At 34.5% G+C, this 20909-nt stretch overlaps 3 protein-coding genes across 7 annotated transcripts in view; 1 reads left to right on the plus strand and 2 right to left on the minus strand.

Moving 5' to 3' along the window:
- Positions 1–69: 69 nt before the first annotated feature.
- Hs6st (heparan sulfate 6-O-sulfotransferase) lies at positions 70–7810 on the minus strand. 2 transcript variants are annotated; one of them, XM_072004109.1, is made up of 4 exons: positions 7261–7808; positions 6139–6542; positions 5566–5745; positions 70–4345 (listed from the first exon to the last, which is right to left on the minus strand). In XM_072004109.1, exons 1-4 carry the CDS (start codon positions 7697–7699, stop codon positions 4028–4030), a joined length of 1341 nt encoding a protein of 446 aa, XP_071860210.1. In that variant the 5' UTR covers positions 7700–7808; the 3' UTR covers positions 70–4027. The 2 variants fall into 2 exon arrangements, with proteins under 2 accessions (XP_071860210.1, XP_071860211.1); XM_072004110.1 differs by lacking the exon at positions 5566–5745 and having other exon boundaries at positions 7261–7810.
- An 87-nt stretch (positions 7811–7897) lies between these two features.
- Positions 7898–9635, plus strand: LOC139987638 (dynactin subunit 3). 2 transcript variants are annotated; one of them, XM_072004114.1, is made up of 2 exons: positions 7898–8052; positions 8988–9635. In XM_072004114.1, the coding sequence occupies exon 2, from the start codon at positions 8989–8991 to the stop codon at positions 9553–9555; it is 567 nt and encodes a 188-aa protein (XP_071860215.1). In that variant the 5' UTR covers positions 7898–8052; position 8988; the 3' UTR covers positions 9556–9635. The 2 variants fall into 2 exon arrangements, with proteins under 2 accessions (XP_071860215.1, XP_071860214.1); XM_072004113.1 differs by lacking the exon at positions 7898–8052 and adding an exon at positions 8104–8636.
- Positions 9636–9705: 70 nt separating this feature from the next.
- LOC139987634 (uncharacterized) overlaps positions 9706–20909 on the minus strand; it is a 56431-nt gene continuing 45227 nt past the window's right edge. For all 3 annotated transcript variants that reach the window (XM_072004108.1, XM_072004107.1, XM_072004105.1), the window contains 6 exons: positions 14041–20778; positions 12861–13269; positions 11917–12336; positions 11372–11573; positions 11090–11284; positions 9706–10893 (listed from right to left, as the gene is read on the minus strand). In XM_072004108.1, the coding sequence (XP_071860209.1) occupies positions 10714–10893; positions 11090–11284; positions 11372–11573; positions 11917–12336; positions 12861–13269; positions 14041–20778 (8144 nt within the window). In that variant the 3' untranslated portion in view covers positions 9706–10713. The remainder of the gene's footprint in view (positions 10894–11089; positions 11285–11371; positions 11574–11916; positions 12337–12860; positions 13270–14040; positions 20779–20909) is intronic.

Below are 20909 nucleotides of genomic sequence, written 5' to 3' on the forward strand. Positions count from 1 at the left end.
GATAATATTAACAAATGTAACCTAGGCTAATTTGAATTTGGTATATTTTAATATAACTACATATATATATAGTTTTTGTATAATTGTTTAATAATCAAATAACATAATTTTAAATATGTGTACAACTTACATATAATATTTTTATATAATATATATATATATATATATATGTCTGTATAAGATTGTATATAATATTGTGTACACAACAATTTATTGTTCCTTAATGATTTAATGGTATGGTATGTACACTGGCTGGCTTACATAAGGTACCATTGGCTTAGGCCTATATTTTGCTTTATTAGGCTACTGTCATGGATTTTTGTCCTTATTATTCTTTTTTTTTTTTTTTTTATTACAACTTAAATTCATGCTAAAAATTTCACATTACATATTAAAGCTAGCCTTTCATTCACGCTAATCTGACGAGTATGAGTTCATTTTTACAATGCTGATAATGCAAGTAACTATCAACCCCATAAATGTTATAGTCACAAGCATCCTGTTGCACACGTAATGAGATAAACATACTAACACGATGAAAAAATGACAGAGATACATGTAATTAGTGAAACTTAAAAGATTCGATAAAATAATACACGACGTTCTTAAATATGTGATGTTAATTTTAAAATACTGCACACCCTGTGTGATTTAAGTTCGATCATTTCTGAATTATTTCGAAGATGTTAGCGTATAGCGAAGGCAAGTACGCGAAAATAGCGATATATTGCTAAAAATCTGTTCCTGTGCATCAGTTGCTTAAACAATCATTTGTGTTTTCATCCAAGTAGATACCTCCTAATTATATTATTGTACCTATGTATCAAGTGGAAAGATCTTGAAATACATCTTTTCACTTATTGCAATTATAATGATCACTTTGTTTAAGAACATATAAAAGTTTCCTTTTTACAATTGCTTTTAACAAGCTCTCTGCATTTTTGTAAAAACTTATTAAATCTTTGGTCCTTAACGTTACTTTTAAATGATCATTATCGTTAATCATATTACATGCTTAATATTATATATATATTTATAAATAGATTGCCCATAAGTTGCTCACGTCTGAATGATAATAGTACCAAATTAATTCTTGTCTACACTTTTAAATAATACTCCAAAGACGATATACTTCATTTTGTCAAAAATTAAATTGATACTACTATCAACCACAAGTCAACAAAAAAGAAACACATTTAACATAGGCCATAGAAAGCCTGAAATTTAAGAACGTTAGAAAAGACGATATACTTTTCTAGTTAATACAAATCATTTCTAATAGCAAAGCTAAAAGAACAGATCCATTTGTTTTACATCACTCATGGCACTCATTTTATGATTCAACTTACAATATAAAGGTGGTAATCATACAGAAGACTAATAGTACACGTTAAAACCCACGTATTCACCGGACGCATACAATGTTCATAAATGTTTGTGAGCATTTGAAGATATTACATAAGCATTATATTACATAGCATTTATGACGAACACTGGTCCACATAAATGCTAACGAACAACAACAACATCCGTGAACATTTTTGTCGATGACGTTCTCTTTTTTTTTTTTTTTTTTGCACTAGACACAAATGACAACGAATTTCATTTGAAATGTAATTATACGACGACATCGGCAACGCTCACGAACGTTTCTGAACATTTGTGAAAGTTTACGTGTGCCACGCATTTCTATTAATCGCTGAAGAAGTTTGGAAACGTTCGTGGATCACTTACGTAATCGACGAATACGCTGCTAAAGAGAGCTTTTGCATCTTGCTTCGCAATGATTTAATGCTAGTTATCTAAATATATCTAATGTACATAGAATATATTACATTTATTTGATGACTGGATGAAATATTTATAATGGTAACCCATTGAGTCTTATTGCACGTGTGATTCTAACACATTAAACAAGTACATGAATCTTTTCAACTTAACGCGATTTACTTAATTTTGTAATGCAATAATTATTACCTTTGAACGAAGGACTGATTAAGCTGTAAATACGATTCTTTCAATGTTTGCATGTAAGTAACAAATTAAAACAATTGAACTGAAAGGAATGTGTGCTAAAACAACATGATCTTTGTGAACAGTTACACTGTCAAATAATCAGCATCTAATATTAAACACGTTTATCCAATGATCATTCATTCCAACATTCACATGAACAGTTTATCACTTAAGCTATATAAATCGCTTTTATTAATCCTATTACCACTTTATTCAAATAACACTGCAAATGATTCTATTAAAAAATATAGACTTTTAGATATATTTACAAAATTAATTTGTAATATTTATCCTTCCATTGAAAACCGCTATAAATAGAGATTTTTATACATGCTGTATATTATGTCACTTTTATTATCTCTTTCACGTGTTAATTAGGAATATCGATCGTAATCTAATTTATAACCCCAGATGTAATTTTAAAGCAAGAAATATTTCATTTCTTTTAAATTCTTTTTAAACAGAAGCAGGCATAATTACATTTCTTAAACGATACTTTTAATTTGCCATAGAATAACGATTAAAGATACCACTATCGTAGAATTTACATCATATACGGTATGTGTCGAAAGTAAATTTAATCGTAGAAACGAAAATATAAAGCAAGAAGATTATGTATCGATTCATATTGGTAATTGAAGCCATGGATTCCAAAGCAGCATAAGTCCACTGTTTGACACTATACGAGTCATTGACATAATTATTTTTAGTTTACTCAAATCTATCTAATAACATTTTAAAACAATGCAAATATGTTATCCTGTACAATTTTCAACGACAATGACATATCGATGAGTCAACTAATCACGCAGTTATTCTAATTTAAAGAAAACACCAGTTTCAACTTTTAGTGCGTAAAATGCTTATAATGATAACATGTCATTAAAACTTGCAAAGTGCCGGCCGGTGAACTCAAATCATCTAACATGCTTCGAAAACTTATTACAGAAATATAGATTTACTGAGAAATCTAGAACGATGACTCACGCAATAAATTTTTGGGTCAGCGAATAAACATGTTTTTTTGTTAAATACCATTTTTTTAATAAGTTGGCTGAAAGTACAATAATAAATTACTCGATAATTTCCAAAACAGCACAAGTTTACGGTTTTACGAAAATTCTTACAAAGAACATGATTATCTAATAACGATTAAAAAAAAAAAAAAATGTATATATGTACATATATATAATGAAAATGTATGTGCAATCGATATTTACAGCAAAAAATCAACAAAATCGATAACGAATTAAGAAAGATAAAGATAAATATAAAAAAAGATTGATTTTCTCGAAATATTGATTGACAGACTTGTGCTATTTTGGAATTCACGGCTTCAATTTTTATTACTAAATTATAGAACTAATTTTTATCACTTTTGAAGAATACTAAAACAAATACATATAAAATATTGAGTATCATATGAAATACTAGACATTTATATCTTTGCAAAACATATTAAAGTTAACAATTTTTCCTAATCCTATTAGATTTTTTCATGTAAGTAGTAAGAAAGCATTCAAGAAATAATTATAGTATCTTCTCCCTAGAATTGACTTCGTAACACACATTAAAAAAATCTGTTTGCAAGCTTTCATCTTATACGAAGTAAAAACGTTAACAAAATCCAAGTTTAAATGTGATATATTTTAAGCAGCAAAAATTGCATTAAATGGAAGAACTCTTTAAAAAAAAATTATGAACATTATATAAATCATAAAAAAATTTGTGTGATTATATATTTCATTTCATATATAGCTACCGAAAAAGGATTCCAAGGATTTATTCCAAGATCCTCTCTGGGCTCTCTTTGGTCTTATCCACATTATTTTCTATAAACACTTTTGGTAAGTTCTATGCAGACCACTGCCGCATATAATAATTCTATGTAAAATTTCTTTTTTCTTTCAAGGATGATTCCCTGAGATACTCAGATATTCAGAGCAACATTTTTCTCGCTCGGCCATGAATGCAAAGCATCGATATTATCTATCAGTAACATACTTACATATCATTCAACATCTGTAGTATCTTCTATGACAGAATCCCAATTGAATTCCGTTGCACTTTGCCTAGAAGGTAATTCTCCGAGGTGTTGAAATCGTTGTACAAAGTATGGATCGCGATCTCTAAGTCGTTTGAACCTTTGGAACGCAAGATTTTTTGCGAAATCATACAGTTCTAGATCCAGTCTGTTTAATCTACGCACAGCATCTAACTGCTCCGTGCTTAGGGTAGCCATTGTGGCAGCGCTTAACGTCGCGTTATGTTGTTCAAACGCAACGGCAAATCTCATTCCGAATGTTTCTTCAAAGGAATACTGTCCCACCTATTCGATTTTAAGTTAATTTTATAATATATATACGCACCTAGGTAAACGTATAAAATACGAATCGACTAAATGAATTTTTTATACAGCGTGCAACGAATTTCGCGAAGAAATTGAAAATTTCAACTCGTCGTATAAAAGCAAGTCGATAATACGGAATCTTATACTTATATACTAATTTCTTTTAAATTTTTTAATTTTTTCGAAAGTCATTTCTAGAAATATATATACATCGATATAACTAAGTTTAACAAATTAAAGAGGATTTTAAAGATTTCCGCGTAGTTTAACAATTGTATTAATTTTTAATTTTTTTTTTTTTTTTTTTTTGTTAAAAGAAGCATATACAAATAAAACATTTTTTAATGTTTTTTTAAAATAAAGCATTATTCTTTTTGTATGATAAGCTAAAATCTGTGACATACAATTTTCTCCTATTAAGTAATAGCGTAATAATCTAACACAATTTAAATGCGTTTAAATAAAATGCATACATATTAGTTAGTATTAAGTTCGCAATAGCGTGACAATTTACAAACTACGACGTATTAGTTTGATAGTACAAATGGTGCTAACTTACATAAAGCAGAACTTATATAATCGCTTCGTTTCGTGTTTTTCGTATTAAGTCGAATATTCAGAATCTCTCTATACTTTTTCCGATATTAAATATTATGAATATGTTAGATGCATTAAATAACAATGAGATAAAAATATAATTTTCATCAACATGCATTTTAGACGAGAAAAGATCTTTTTAAGACCGGAACGTTAAAAGCGTGGAATATTTATAAGCATATTTATCGTTCATGTACGGGTAGGTAAGACAAATATTTACATTAAGAGCTACTTTCCAAGAGATAATTGTTAGGTAAAACATAGAATGTCTTATTAATACAGGCGGTCCAAGCAATTTAATAGCCAAAATAATAACTTCCAAAATTTAAATAGTTGAGGAACAAAAATTTACAAATAAATTAAAAACGATAAAATAAGTATTAATATGATAAAATAAAATATTAAAAAAATTTTAATCGATAGATTGGTTTAAATTTTCTTATATTGCAAGATAACAACTAAAATTAAAAATAATTTCTTAACGATATTTATAAAGATTATTACAGTACTAACAAAATGCCAATGCTAGAATATATAAACATACAATCAGTACTACATATATGAACATGCATTTAATTATCAACAAAAAAATTAGTTCTTACTTTCTGGTATTCAGTCAACATGAAGAAAGGCATGAATTGCAAATTGTGCTTAGCACTAGCCAACATGAGACGATCTCTCTCCAAGCTGCTGAGCGTAGAATTGTAACAACCAACAATTGATAGATCAGCCAACATTCTTGTTTGACGGTTACTTGCCAAATTATATGGACACGCCATAAACTACATAAATGTTGTCAAAAAGGTTTAAATTTTAAATAAAATTTTGTCCCATTATCGTTATATAGCTTTTTTATGTTTATGATATTTATTGTCCAGAATCAATGTAAATAAATTCTTATGTTTTAAAATATTATATCAATGAAATAATTACTGCTTTTATAGCAGAGAACATATCTATACAAGAAGGAAAAATTGTATCTATTTAGAGAAAGAAAAATAAAGATAAGGAGAAATACTTTATCTTAATGTGTTTCTAAATGTGAAAGCCTTTCAGATAACATACTTAATGTTTTACTTATGAAAGAGATCACTATGATGAATTCATAAGAGTACTAATATATAAAATGCTTATAGATTACCAAATATCAATAAAATCAATAAATGTAATATTACCTGTTCCAAAGATACCCCTTGCCAACTAGATCCAGGATAACACTGTGGTATATTTGCTTGAGTTCCTCCACACCAATGACGAGCTCCTCTCCATGTTGCACCCCTTTGTACGTGTCTAAACTCAGACAGATACCGTGCAACAGGATCCCTTATTATAGTTATATAAAAGTATCTACGTTTTATGCCATCCCCTTCAATTTTATTTAATTCTGTATCAACACAGCTAGTTAATTCTGTCCAGTCAGCATGTAGACCACACTTCCAACCGGTAGAATATCGTGAAAAAAGCCAATTTTCATTGCGATTTGGACGGAAACAAAAACAACGCTTGCGTCTTCTTTGACAAGAACATGGTCTTTGCAGATCTAAATCTCTAACTAAGTGTTTTCCAAACAATGTACCTCCTGTAACATAAAGAAACATTAAAAAATTAACAAATATAATTTTCAAATATATTAACTTTCTTAGTACTCTTATTACTTTATATATATATGTATATTAATAATTTAAACAAATGTTCATGACATGCGTATCCTATTATTCTGTATGTTGATAAAGAGAAGCTTATGGGAGGTATGCACATGGAAAACAAAAAGGAAACACAGATATACATGCATAGCATATTAAACAGGGCAACATCCCTGAATTGTTCTTTCTCCTTCTAAGATACAGCTTGAAGGTTTCACAGTGTCTAATGAATAATGCAAAGATTCAGTTGTACAATGGTCAGAAGGGATGTTGCATTGTTTTTATTAAGCCATAGGATTGGTTACCATTAGTTTAAAGAAAAGTGAAAAATCAATCAAAAATATGTTTATGCAGTCTATAATCTCTGCAGTAGCTGGTCTATGTAATTGTATCCAATTTTTCTGTTGTCAGCAAATTTGCAGATAATCAAACTTTGTTAAACATATAAATAAACATGACAGTCATGGAAAAAAAATTTATATCTTGACCGAAATAAATATCTTTGCATATAAAAAAATTTTATTTTCATAAAAATTTCAATTGCACATTTTTCATAAACTGCATTCAACAAAAATAAAATGGGGAGGATTGACACACATGGACACCTAAGACAAAAAAAGAGATGAATTAAACAACAATGCAAACTCAACTTACCAGTTTTCTGAATGTGCAAGAAAACGATGACATCGTGACCATTGATGTCAAACTGAAAGGTATCATTGGTAAACACATCGTCGTAACCAAGGCTCCCTTGAATACTCTGCAATCTAAAGGCAGGATGTACCGAGAGCAGGCCATTTTTGTCGAATTCGACGGAAACGGAAGACAAACCGGAGCCGGGACCAGCGGACAGACCCTCGGACAATCTCACGGACTCCTTGATCTCGCGGCTCGTGAGAGCACAGACGTGATCGGGGCAGAAGTAGCCGAGATAAATGATGCCCGTGAGCGCGAGAAACAAACATATCCCTACAACGCTACGTAACCGAGTCCTCCGTGCTCGTGACTCCATCGTCGCGGACCTCTCGCATAAATCGTCCTTTACCAGGACCGAGAGTACGCTAACGCCTTCTTCGCTTGACCGTCTGCCCATTATCGCGCCCCATGTTTTTTTGCACCACTAAACACACCGCGTACCGCTCGCCGATGCGGCCTGACCAAAACTACTCTCCCACAGAACGTCGGCCATGACAGATACTCCGTATCCCTACCACGCGCCTTCGTCATACAATCGTCGCGTCGCCCCGCCGCGGTTCTCTTATGGACATTGTCTGGTATTCGTCTGTAACAGTTTCTCTAAGTGAAGAGGGGAGATCGTGAGTTTATTTAAAAGTGCGAACTTACCGAGTGTACACGGCTGCAGCCGCCTATATACACATTATGCACTCTACCACCGTGCGTCTATTTAAAGCAATATCTTTTGTCTTTTTGCATCGAGGGTTTCGGGTAAGTTTCACAGCTGCGTGCTATGAATGATCATTTTCGGAGACGATAATGATTATGATTGTTTTCTTATGAATATCTCCTTTCTATAGAGAAAATTAAGATATATGTATATGTTTTATTCTTTACATATTGAATGTATGATAGTTTTTATCTGAATTTATTTGTAAGAAATTGTTGATATCTGCGCGGCGAAATGATCATATCGATGTTTGATTTTAAAGAAATTTGGTCGTTGCATATATTATTTATATGAAAGCTATGATATACATTTAATCGTTTATTGTGTTTAAATAATATTAGAAGGTAATGAGGTTAATAGGGTTTAATTACATAAAAATTCAAAATTATCAATACATTCAGCTTAGCGCCTTTTTTCGATCGCTGTGAAGTATGTTGCAATACAAACGGAAGCGACCACATATTGCATCACTTCAGATTGTAGTCGAGTATACACTAACATACTTAGCCTATAACCCGTTATAACCTAATTTCATCTGTCAAAATTTCTATCTTAAATTAGTGTCACATCATACAAGTTTGTTGTGTAAATTCGTTATATTTTTGGAACTCTTAAATTTTTACAAGTAAGTATTTTGTTATATAAATTTATAATATTTATTGCAAGCTTTTTTAAATTAATTAGGAAGTGACACGTTGGTGACTTGTTAATAAATATCTAAAGCAATATTCGATTTAATTGTTGCTTATGTACTAATTATTATAGTTAAAAATACAATGAAAATAGTTATGAGTACAAAGTTTCACTCTTGATTCCATTTTATTCTTTCTATTTTTCTGACAAGACACATACAGATAAGTATTTTTTAGAAATTTATAATCCATTATGTTAACCTTGTATTTATTTCTTAATTCATGGATCATTAATGGAAATATATGCATAAGCAATTCATAATGGTTTTTTGTTTGACATTTAGAATGACAACCATCGAATTGCTCGAGGATAGAATTATTGAATTAGAAAAACAGATATATGGACTTACAAAGAAAAATGAAACTAACAATATTACATTGGAGAATCCTGTAATCGATAATATTGTACATGTGAATACGCTGATCTCATCTGCAATGTCAGGACGAGAAAAAGCAAATCTAATGATAAAACGATTACCAGAATTAAATAATTATCTAGATCCAATAATTGAAAGTTCTGAAATACCAATAGAGGCTAAAGTTCAATTGTTACTAGCAATGGCACCAGAAATCAAGCAGAATTATGAAATGTTGAAACAGGTGCAAGAACTAGTGCCCGTGTTAGAAACTGATCGTTTAAAAAATGTTCCAGAATTGACAAATAAACTCAATGATTTGAATTTATCATATCTTAAATTATATGAAGATACTCAAGGATTAAATAACCATATAAATGAAGTTTTTTCCAAGTACAATGAAGTGATAACTAGTATTTCAAAATCATTAATTACTATAGATGCTATCGTGACAGCAGCTGAAGTAGCAAAAATACCCAAAAAACAATTAGATTAAGAAAGGATTGCGTAAATAATTCATAAGAAAAGTTGTTATTTATTATTTCATGAATAAAATTATTTATATTTAAAATAAAACAGCTTTGTATTCATTTAAAATACATTTATTTTTTATCTTAGCATGTAAAAATACTTACGGATTCATCAATGACTATGCATACATAAACATATTTTATTATTGTATCTCTTCGTAACAATGTATTTTATTAAAACACTTATATATTATATACATTTATATAACCCTATCTATTTCTTAACCTATACCGCCGTTCATTTCAGGAATCCTTCTTTAGGATCTCTGAGACAAACTGTTGATTGAATAATTGGGTGTATTTATCTGATGGTCTCTCGTTTCCAATAAATATTTTCATATTGCTGTTACTCTTTTGAATCTAATAAGGGGTTTAAATGATTCGCATGGACATTACACTAATCAGTAATACTAGACCTTTGTTAATATCTTTCTGACATAGTAAACTGCAAAGTGTATGGTCAGCAAGAATCCATTAGAAATAGTTGTTACATGAAACCTGTTGATTATTCAGCAGAGTAAACGAGTGTATTAAACGTTCCACATCTTTTCATATGTATAGAACAGCATTCTTAAGAGACCTATTTCGCTAACTTGTAAAAAAATCTCTTACAATGTTAAGCATATTAAACAGTCACTTTATACAGTATTTACAAACGTCTTAATTGTAAATATCATGTATCGCCAATTATATGTACCTCCGTCATAATTTTTATTTCTTATATATAGCGCAAAAACTCGTCACGGAATATTGCACTACCTAATCGGTATTATAGAGACAGGAAAAAAGATCACGATTCAGAACACCATTTTCTAATGTAGAATCAATTATGGCCGCAATTGTATTATTATCTGTTGAACGCGTTCTTTGCATTTAAATAGGAACATACCGTTTGAAAAGTACAGACGGATACAAATTAAGTACATAGCTTTTATCTCTCATGAATTTTAACAGGAACTTCAACATTCAACCTGATAGTTCCCCTTCCAATGAATTTCTTTATTTCGTTTCTACTGTTCGTTCGTTCCAGTGTATCGTTGTCGTCGATTCGTTTTAAATCAAATTAAAATTCATCTAATGCTCGCGCATCCTCGTGAAAAGAACGTAATCACGTTTATAGCACTTTAACTTTGCGTTTGCAAAGCGGGTACGGAGTTTCGCAACCAAGATAATGCTGGCTCCACGCTAGAGTAAATTGCCGGATGACCTCTCGAGCATCTGCTATGGTGACTCAGTAGCCCTTGAATTTCCCATCTGACCGATCCTCCGCCAGTTTCACACATTAGAGGTGCTCCTTCATCGTTCTGAGAAAAAAAACAAAATAAAAATATAGATATCAACATAAATGAATTATTCAGTTTCTTAAAAGATAGAGTTAGAAAATGCAAGTTAGGAAAGTACAAGACACTTGGGTTAATAATTTAAAAGGAACTTCATAGGCTGATAGATATCGTTATTTTCGTTACGCTCTTTTTAATATGAGAAAATTAGAAATCTTACGTAGCAAGGTCCTTTATTCGTATCAGTGAATCCAGCACATATATTGTCCTTTGTGATGAACCCTGCATAATGGCTAGTTGCATTGCACTTCTCAGAGTCTAACGTTGGCAATGGTAGGAAGTTCAAATATTTTTGTAAATCCACTTCGCCATTCGCAGAGAATCCCCATCCTGCCATGACGCATATCTGTCTCGGCTAAAATTAATAAAAAATGCACATATATTTTAAACACCTTGTCTATATTTTCAAATATTCTTGATACCAAATATTCTTAATACGAACTTGAATAGGATGTTTCGGAAGACAAACGGCGCTAACGTTCCTTGAAAAAGTTAGAGGCTTCTCGAGCTCAACTAACGCGATATCATTGTTGTATAAAAATTGATTGTATTTCACTTGCGGGTAGGGAATGATGTTCCTCACGGGATGTGCTTTTAATAGGTTTTCACCGGTGAAAAGTTGCCACCCACTACTTTGCTTATATCTAAACAAAATAAAAAATATATCTTTGCAATTAAATTCCGTTCGAGATTCGACTTCGGATCGACAATCTAGTCCATCTTCGTAGAAAAATTCTGAATTTAATCCATTTTCTGTTAAACCATTGAAGCAAGAAATCTTCAAAATAAGTGTTAATGGAATTAACTCTAAATTTTCCAAATCTTTAATTTGTACTTCTAAAAATTGATAAATGTGTTATATCAAATTATTCGAAAAGACTTATTATTATTATTATTGCTAGAGTTGACAATAAAAAAGAAATGATTTCCTCGATTTTTTTTTTTTTTTTTTTTTTAGATTATGAATCTCTTAATCGAATGATTTACCTGTGAATACAGGAATAACTGGCAAGCACATGCATAGGTCCCAGTATGCTTGCCGTGCAAGCAGCACCGTGTTTAGGTTCCTTTAGCAAGGCCACGCTGGACCATTGTCCTTCACTGGCTGGTGTTCCGCCAACCAATCTGGCAGTTGGTCCCTCGCCATAGTCAGAACCGCAGGAAAATTCTTGGCAGGATATCTGCACGACCTTGTCAGAGATGCAGAATTCTACTTGTTCCAAATTTGTGACTAATGGCGCACGATGGTTAGGATTCAACTTTAGTCTGAGTATCTTCTGTATTTTATCCCATGTCTGGAGCTCTGTGCTCTCAGAACCAGCGAATCCTAGAGATTGGCAGTAAGAGTTGCTAAATTCTTCGCTCCATCCGTCGGAGCACACAAGACGATACTCGCCGTTGTATTGTCTGGAAAAATATAACGTTCTAGTTGATTTGTTATTTTCTTAATTTAATTAACGATAATAGCTTTTTAAGTTCAACTGATACAGATGGATAAATATTATTTGTTTAATCAGATGATTAGAAATCTAATTAAATTTAAAATTATTGAATTAAGCCTTGGAATAGAATTGTGAAATGAGGTTTCATTAAGCTAAATGTTTCACTTGTCGATAGCGGTAGATTAAAAAATACACAGACTGCCCTTGGAGTTAGTTAAACACTGATATTTGATAAGACTAGATATACTTTATGAATGGAGTGGTTTGAAACGTGAAGAGAGGAGATGATCTTGTTCGACAACAGATTACTTCTAATATTGAAGCGGAATAAAATACGTCAGAATATTAAAAAAATCACTATGCCATTTCTATACTTTCTCAACAAGAAAGTAACGAACTCCAGTCTCAATTAAAAATTCTTCGAATTTTTTTTTTTATTATTCGATTTTTAATCCAAGATTTGTAATTCCAATTTCAATATCTTTTTACCTTATTTTTAATAAAGAACTTTCACCAAATTCTTGAACACCACTATTCTCGATGTTATCTTCTTCTTGTCCATCTGATAACTTTTTCTCCATAGTCATATTTGTCATTAAACAGTTCCATTCGTCAGAATGATCAGGACAATGTTCTATCCCATCACAGACTTGATTTTCAGGTACACATCCGCCTGTTTGACACTTGAACTGATCAAGAGCGCAATCGCATAATTTTTCGTCCTCTCCATTAGCACATTCTTTAATTCCGTTGCAGTGCCACGTTAATGGTATGCACCATTTTTCTGTTGGGCAAAGATACTCGTTGTTTCCACAACTTTCGGCACAATTGTATTCATCTCGGTGATCCTCGCAGTCTGGTCGACCATCGCATTGCCAGATGCCTGGGATGCATCTTCCTAAAATTAGAAATAATTATAATATAAGTTTTAAAAAATTCGTGTTCTATTGTATTATTATTTATTTGTTATTTTTTTGTGATTCAACTTAATTTCAAGTTCTATATAATTCAGGAATAAAAATAACAAATTAATTTTGAACGCGAAATTGACGATGAATTTGATCCTACTTTAAATAAGAACAACTTTTGTCCTACATTAGTCTATCGTAGATTTAAAAATATATCTCAGAGTAAACACGATACTTGCGAAACAAATTAAATGGGTTGTCAGTCGAGCAGATAAAACAAATAGCCACAATTTATTACAGACCAGACAGAGCTTCTTTCAATCTATTTTTACAATTTCGAGAAGCATCCGGTAGTTCCAAATACTCTAAAAGATGAAGCAATTTTCTCGAATGATAACTAGTGACACCGATAACCCGTGCTAGGAAAGAAACATCTCGTCCGATATTAGAACATTCTTCGTTCAAATTATTACGAAACCTGTATTGAATATTAAACGAGAAGCCATTAAATCGATCGTATATTATACCAAGTTTTTCCTTTCACTTTTTTCCACCGATAATTGTCCTTCTAATTTGCATTTAATGATCCTTCATATAAAAATATCACGGTCCATAAGTATTAAGATAGTTATTGATATTTAGCATAAATTGTGTGTTTTCCATTACTTTTATTTTCTAGTTATGAAGTCGTAGCGTTTCAGTATTTCACTCGGATACACACAGTGTATTTATGACTGATAGTATACATTCCAAAAACTTACCACTGGGACATCTAAATTCATCGAATTGGCACTTCCATTCTTCGCAATTCTTTTCATCGCTTCCATCGTCACAGTCGACAATTTTATTGCACACCAGGTCTCGCTTTAGACATTGACCGCTTGCGCACTGAAAGTTTCCTGGACAACCTTCCTCCTTACAATTTAATTCATCCGAACCATCGGAACAATCATTCTCAGAGTCGCATTTCGCTGATAGTTTCACGCAGTATGCGCCATCCCTGGATGTTCCATTGACACATTGGAACTGACCAGTTGTACATTTCGAGAAAACAGTACTTGGAGGGATATTGAGGAAAGAAACATCAATATGGCTAGTACTTTCCACAACTGCATCCGGTAATTTAGTTTGCGCGGACGGTGGAACTGTCGTGTCAGTGCTCTCTTTCGCAACGTGATTTGCTTCCTGTGCAATCGACGTTATTGACGATTGATTCGAAGGAAACACTGAAGACTGTGAACCTGTCTGGTTCGGTTCTCCATTTATTTCAATCACTTGTCCTGGTTCTATAGCTGTATGTCCTTCGTTAGACGGTTCACCGATGACTGGATTTTCTGTTGTAAAGTCTACGCCTGATCGATGGAAATTGAAGTTTCGGAAAACTACGAACGGCTCTGTAACCGGTTCTGGCTCTTCTATCTTCTCCGAAACCGGTATGAAGCTAGGATACTTCTTTGAACTGTCTGGCACTGTTATGCTTGTTTTATCATTCAGATTCTCTTTTTCGTTAGAAGAGGTTTCGGACGTTTGTACATTTATTTGGTTTGATCCGCTGGTCGTTTCGATGATCTTCAATTGTGGAACAGGTGCAGAATTTTCTTCTACGTGGATGTCTGTATTAGTTGCAGTATGGTTCTCTTCTTGAGCTTTTTCCTTTTCAGCAATTATTTGTGGTATTTCAGTGGAAAATATCGTAGCCGATTCCGGAATCTCTGTTAATGTATTTTCACCCTCGTCCTCTTCCAAGTTCAATTCCTTCTCCTTCTTGTACTTGTACTTATCAATAACTTTCTTGTCTACTGATTTTTTCTTCACTTCCAAACTCTTCTCCAATGGAATCACTCGTAAGCTTTCTTCCGACAATTCGTCCGCATCCAAGTTAGGTAACATAGTCTTAGGTGTAGTGGTGATAAAATGTATTTTATAATCGAATCCTATAGGCTCAGTGTCATCTTCCAATATCTCAGTAACTGGTCTAATATCCTCTGTCTTATTAGAACTCTCAGACGTTTGTTTATGTAATTCTGTTGAATCTTCTGTTAAATTCTTCTGCATATTTTTCTCTACGTTCATTGTAGTCACATTTTCCTCACTTGTATTATTTAGTATTGAAATATTTGGTTCTAACAATGTGTTATTAATACTTGTGTTGCCTACATGTTCCACTGCACTGGTCATCAGATCGTCTGCAGTGCCATTCTGAGCATTCACTTTTTCATCACCGCTAGTTACCAAATCCTCGGTCGAATTATTATTCATTTCATCAGTATTAGTTTTTGAAGAGTCCTTCTGTTCAACTTCCGTATTATTAGAGCGTACATTTTCTAAATCACTGGTTTTCACTTCAGCGTCTGGTTTCATTGTAGAGGTGGTTAACAATACGTCACTTTCAGTAGTTTGCAGTTCTTCTGGCAATATTGGTACCTGAGCAGTGGTTTTGGTCTCTATTGGCATCATGTGAGTTGTCGGTACCTGAACTGTCGTGGTATCCTCCATACTAACCTGAACGCTATTCTCATGTTCTGTATTATTGTCTTTTCGAGGATTCTCTTCAGTTACAGTTGTGCTTTCGATTTTTTCAGTTGTAGACATTTCTTGCTGTATCTCTAATGGTAACACTGGTATTTGCGTGGTTAATTTAGCATCCTCTGTATGGTTATCTGGGACACTTTCAGTATCATTCGTTGTAACATTCATGTTATCGTTTGTGTAAGGTATATCTGTCATCTTGGATGATTTCTCGTCATCATTTGCTGTTAATTTATCAGATCCATCCTTAACTTTCTCTCGTATCTTTGATTCATCCTGTTGATACCCTTTGGACAAAGTATCATCGTTTATATCGTTATATTGATCTTCTACAGCGTTTTCTTCAGGTTTCTCAGAAGCAGTAACATTATTCATAGAATCTTTTGATTGTTTTTCATTTTCTTCCGTTGGAATAGTGGTAACTACGTTAGATTCTGTTGTGGTTACTGATTTATTCTTATCTGCATTATTCGCAGTGGTTTCAGTTTCCTTGAACTGTTCTTCCAATGGTATTACTCTTAACGCCTCTTCATCTTCCTCGGAACTTTCTTTACTCTCCTTCTCATTTATAGCATACTCTTCATCCTTAGTTGGCTTGTTAATATCGTAATTTTGTAGCCCATTTTGAATTCCAGAGTCCGTGTTATTAATTTCAACAACGTCCAAGCCATCACTCTTGAAACCACGACCCACTTCGTTTCCAGACATCACATTTTTCACATCATTCTTTTCCTCTTCCTGTTCTTCGGGTATTTTGACATCGTGTGTTTCTACGTGAACATCATTCAGAGAATCCTTCGCGTCAGTTTCATTCATACTTTGTTCCGTGGATTTGTAAGTAACAACATCTTCAACGTGTCCTTCGAAAGGATTGGGTACATCCTGCTCATCTTTATCCAATCTGGGAGCTTTCTTCACTTCTTTTTCCTTTTGAATATCTGGCAAGAAGGGAGACATATCATCTACGTGTTTATCATAAGCTGGATCAAATTTCTCTGTAGTTTGTTCAATTGCGTTTTCAGGGAACATTGCTGGATGGAGAGGATGATTGGTTGAATGATCTAAATTGTCTTCATAACGAAGGGAATCGCCTGAGGAAACTACATTCTGTTCAGGATGAATCGTGGAACGGTGCAGAACTGTTTGAATAGCTTCTGTAGAAGATTGAATTTTATTTTCTACGATTGAACCTTCAGGAACACCGCTTGAGGATGTATTAGAAGATTGGACGCTTTGTTCAGGAATTAGTTGAGGAATGATCGCATGAGGATCATGTATTTCTGCTGTATATTCAGTTTTTGGAATTAACATAATGTGTTCCTCTCCTGTATTGTTTTTAAGAGGTTCTAACAAAGGTTCTACATTGTGACCAAAATTTTTTGGTAATTTAGGAAAGACAGTCGTTGGCATGTGCTCAATAATGTTAGTTTCGTTGGTTTCATGCATAAATGATTCTGGCACAACTGGAGATTCGCCAGATAATATTGATTTAGATACATCGTTACTTGCTTCTGTACTACTGTTCTCTACGATGGTATTTATTTCAGTGACGTTTTCTGATTTGTTATCTACTACGAGAGGAGTCGTTTCAGGTTTTAGAGTGAATTCCGCAGAAACTGAGGACTGTGTGCTAGACAGAGAGACAGAATTAGATTCGGACGAAGAGTTCATAATTTCAGACTCCTCCTTACTTATATTCATTGTAGTAGCTTCAGTTGCTTCATCCTGTGACATGTTGGTCTCAGTTCCGTGTTCAACCTTCGCTGTTTCTTCTATGTCCATCTTAATAGAGGTCATTGTTGTTATTTTCTCTTTACTATCATCCTTCACCATTGTCGTATCCATTGTCGTAACAGTTGATTCGAAATGATCCTCGGAATGATTTGACATTACAGCCTCTTCGGTATTAGGCATCAAAGGTATCACTGGTAAGGGTGTATCATTACTTGCTATTTCATCGACAGATTTCTCATTACTTGGCAACGTGGTCTCTTCAGGCATCATTGATATCGTAGTTTCTGACCCTATATTTATAGGAGCGTTAGATGTAAAAGTATTTACCATTTCTTTCTCAGTCATAGATATTGTAGTCGAAAATTCAACTGGAGATTCTGCTTCCTTCGTCATACTAGGTAATTCAGTGTAAGTTGACTCGGTAATTGTTTCAACAGACATTTTATTCGTAGTTGTAGATTCAGTAGAGGATTCTGTTTTACCAGCAGTTTCTTCTGCGGACTCTATTGGCCCCATTGTGTTTTGTATTTCGGTAGAATGTTCTATAACAGCAGGTATATTTTGATGAGACTCTTCATCGATGGGAAATTCGGGTTTTGTGGTTGATGAAATTGGTAATTCATGTTCTATAGCAGTTTCAGTTCCAAGTTTTTCAGGTCTGGCAGTAAAGTCTAGCTGAGAAGATAATTCAGGATGTTCAGTTACTACAGATTTTGTTGAAGATTCTGAGTCACTAATAGGGTTTGGTTCAGCAATTGGTGTTACTTCAGTTGAAGATTCTGCTTCAGTTGATGGCTGGTGTTTAAGAGAAGATTCCAGTTCAATTGAAGGTTTGGATTCAGCAGAAGACTCTGGTTCAATATTGGCCATAGATTCTGTGTTAGGAGATTCGATATTGTTTACTTCTAAATTAGTTGGAGACTTTGGTTTAGTGGGAGGTTCTGGTTGAGAAGTAGATTCTGGCACCGCAGAAGACTCTGGTTCAGAAGAAAGAACTGGTTCTGCAGAAAGTTCTGGTTGAGAAGAGGGCTCTGGTTTTGCAGAAGGTTCTGGTTGAGAAGAGGGCTCTGGTTCTGCAGAAGGTTCTGGTTGAGAAGAGGACTCTGGCTCTGCAGCAGGTTCTGGCTCTGTAGGAGGCTCTGATTGAGAAGGAAGTTGTGCTTCTGCGGGAGACTCTGGTTGAGAAGAAGGCTCTGCCTCTGCAGGAGATTCTGGTTGAGAGGTAGACTCTGGCTGTACAGAAGGCTCTGGCTCTGCAGATGGTTCTGGTTCTGTAGAAGGCTCTGGCTCTGCAGATGGTTCTGGTTCCGTAGAAGGCTCTGGCTCAGCAGAAAATTCGGGTTCAACATTTGGCTTTAGCTCAGCAGAAGGTTCGGGCTCAGCAGATGGTTTTAGTTCCGCAGAAGATTCAGACTCAGCAGATGGTTCTGGTTCCGTAGAAGGTTCAGATTCCGGAGATGGTTTTGGTTCCGTAGAAGGTTCAGATTCCGGAGATGGTTTTGATTCCGCAGAAGGTTCAGACTCAGCAGATGGTTCTGGTTCCGGAGATGGTTCTGGTTCTGCAGAAGGTTCTGGTTCCGCAGAAGGTTCTGGTTCCGCAGAAGGTTTTGGTTCCGCAGATGGTTCTGGTTCCGTAGAAGGTTCTGGTTCCGCAGAAGGTTCTGGTTCCGCAGATGGTTCTGGTTCCGCAGAAGGTTCTGGTTCCGGAGATGGTTTTAGTTCCGCAGAAGGTTCTGGTTCCGGAGAAGGTTCTGGTTCCGCAGAAGGTTCTGGTTCCGCAGGTGATTCTGGTTCCGCAGATGGTTCTGGTTCCGCAGATGGTTCTGGTTCCGCAGATGGTTCTGGTTCCGCAGAAGGTTTTGGTTCTGCAGATGGTTCTGGTTTCGCAGAAGGTTCTGGTTCCGCAGAAGGTTCTGGTTCCGGAGATGGTTCTGGTTCCGCAGATGGTTCTGGTTCCGCAGAAGGTTCAGGTTCTGCAGATGGTTCAGGTTCTGCAGATGGTTCTGGTTTCGCAGAAGGTTCTGGTTCCGCAGAAGGTTCTGGTTCCGGAGATGGTTCTGGTTCCACAGAAGGTTCCGGTTTAAAACTAGATTCTGGTTCAATTTTTGATTCGGTAGGGTTCTGACTCGAATATTCGCGCATCGAATGGTCATCTTCTGATTGGTCATGCATCGAGTGGTCATGTGCTGTATGATCATGAGTAGAATAATCGTATTCTGAATGATCATGATTTGATTGATCATGTGTTGAATGGTCAGGAGTCGAGTGACCATGTGTTGAATGATCATGCATCCAGTTTATTGGATCAGATTCCCCATTAAACTCACGATTCTGTTCCATCGTAGTCATCTGTGTAGGCTCTGGTGCCGGCGAAGAATCATGTGGTTGTACATGAAACTCATGTTCATTACCTTGCGGCGAGGCATGTCTATTATGCGTTGACTCGGTACTGAAGTCCAAATGATCCCAATCATCAGGCCTTCTAGGTTCAAATACAGTACCAGGGCCTCTACTCCTTCCTTGAACATAATCGTGCACCACTTCCGTATTAGATTCCGGTATCTCATCATCCATTTCTACATTACTCAAATCATTTTCATCAATGCAGTTCTTTTGATCACTGTCCAATATCTTTCCAACTCCACAGGAGCAAACAAACTGAGCTTTAGAGTAATCGTATTCGCACCTTTCTGAACACTGAAGATTTCCACTCTGACACTGATCAACCAATTTATTCACTCTTAAACTATTCAAATGATATTGTCCAATTATGTTGTCACTCTTCTGTAGCGTTTGCTCGATCAGCTGTTGCATTTCTTCGGGCATTGAACGTGGCGGGTAGCTTATCCTAAACCTCACTTCGCCATCCCTGTTTATGTCGTACACCTTGATGACTATTGTATTGTTTGGGGGTTGTTGTAACATATTCTTCAAATATTCCTCTATCTCTGAGCTGACTTGTCTGTACACTCTCGACTTTGTATTGCTGAAATCATTGTCCCAATGGAAGTCGTCTAGTTTTAATACACCATCTAAAGCACTTGGAACGGTGTTGTAAATGGTTTCATCGGTAGTTGGCCAGGGTGGGAAGCTTGAAGTCGCAGGTGGTGGACTCGATGGCGGATCTTTCACGTACTCTTGACTTCCTGCGGTTCGTACGTCACCAAATTGCCGGGAATTGGTTTGCTGAAGATTTTCCAAGGGTTCTGAGACTTCTTGCGTTAGGATTACTCCAGCTAGGGCAGAATCAATCCATTATTTAGTTATGTAGGATTTCAACTCTTTAAAAAATTTTTTCTAACTATATATTACATTCCGCATCTTCAAAAATAAATAATTTAACAGAGTTTAGGGAAACTATATGCTT

The sequence above is a fragment of the Bombus fervidus genome, chromosome 5 (genome assembly GCF_041682495.2).
Source record: "Bombus fervidus isolate BK054 chromosome 5, iyBomFerv1, whole genome shotgun sequence".
NCBI classification, from domain to species: domain Eukaryota; kingdom Metazoa; phylum Arthropoda; class Insecta; order Hymenoptera; family Apidae; genus Bombus; species Bombus fervidus.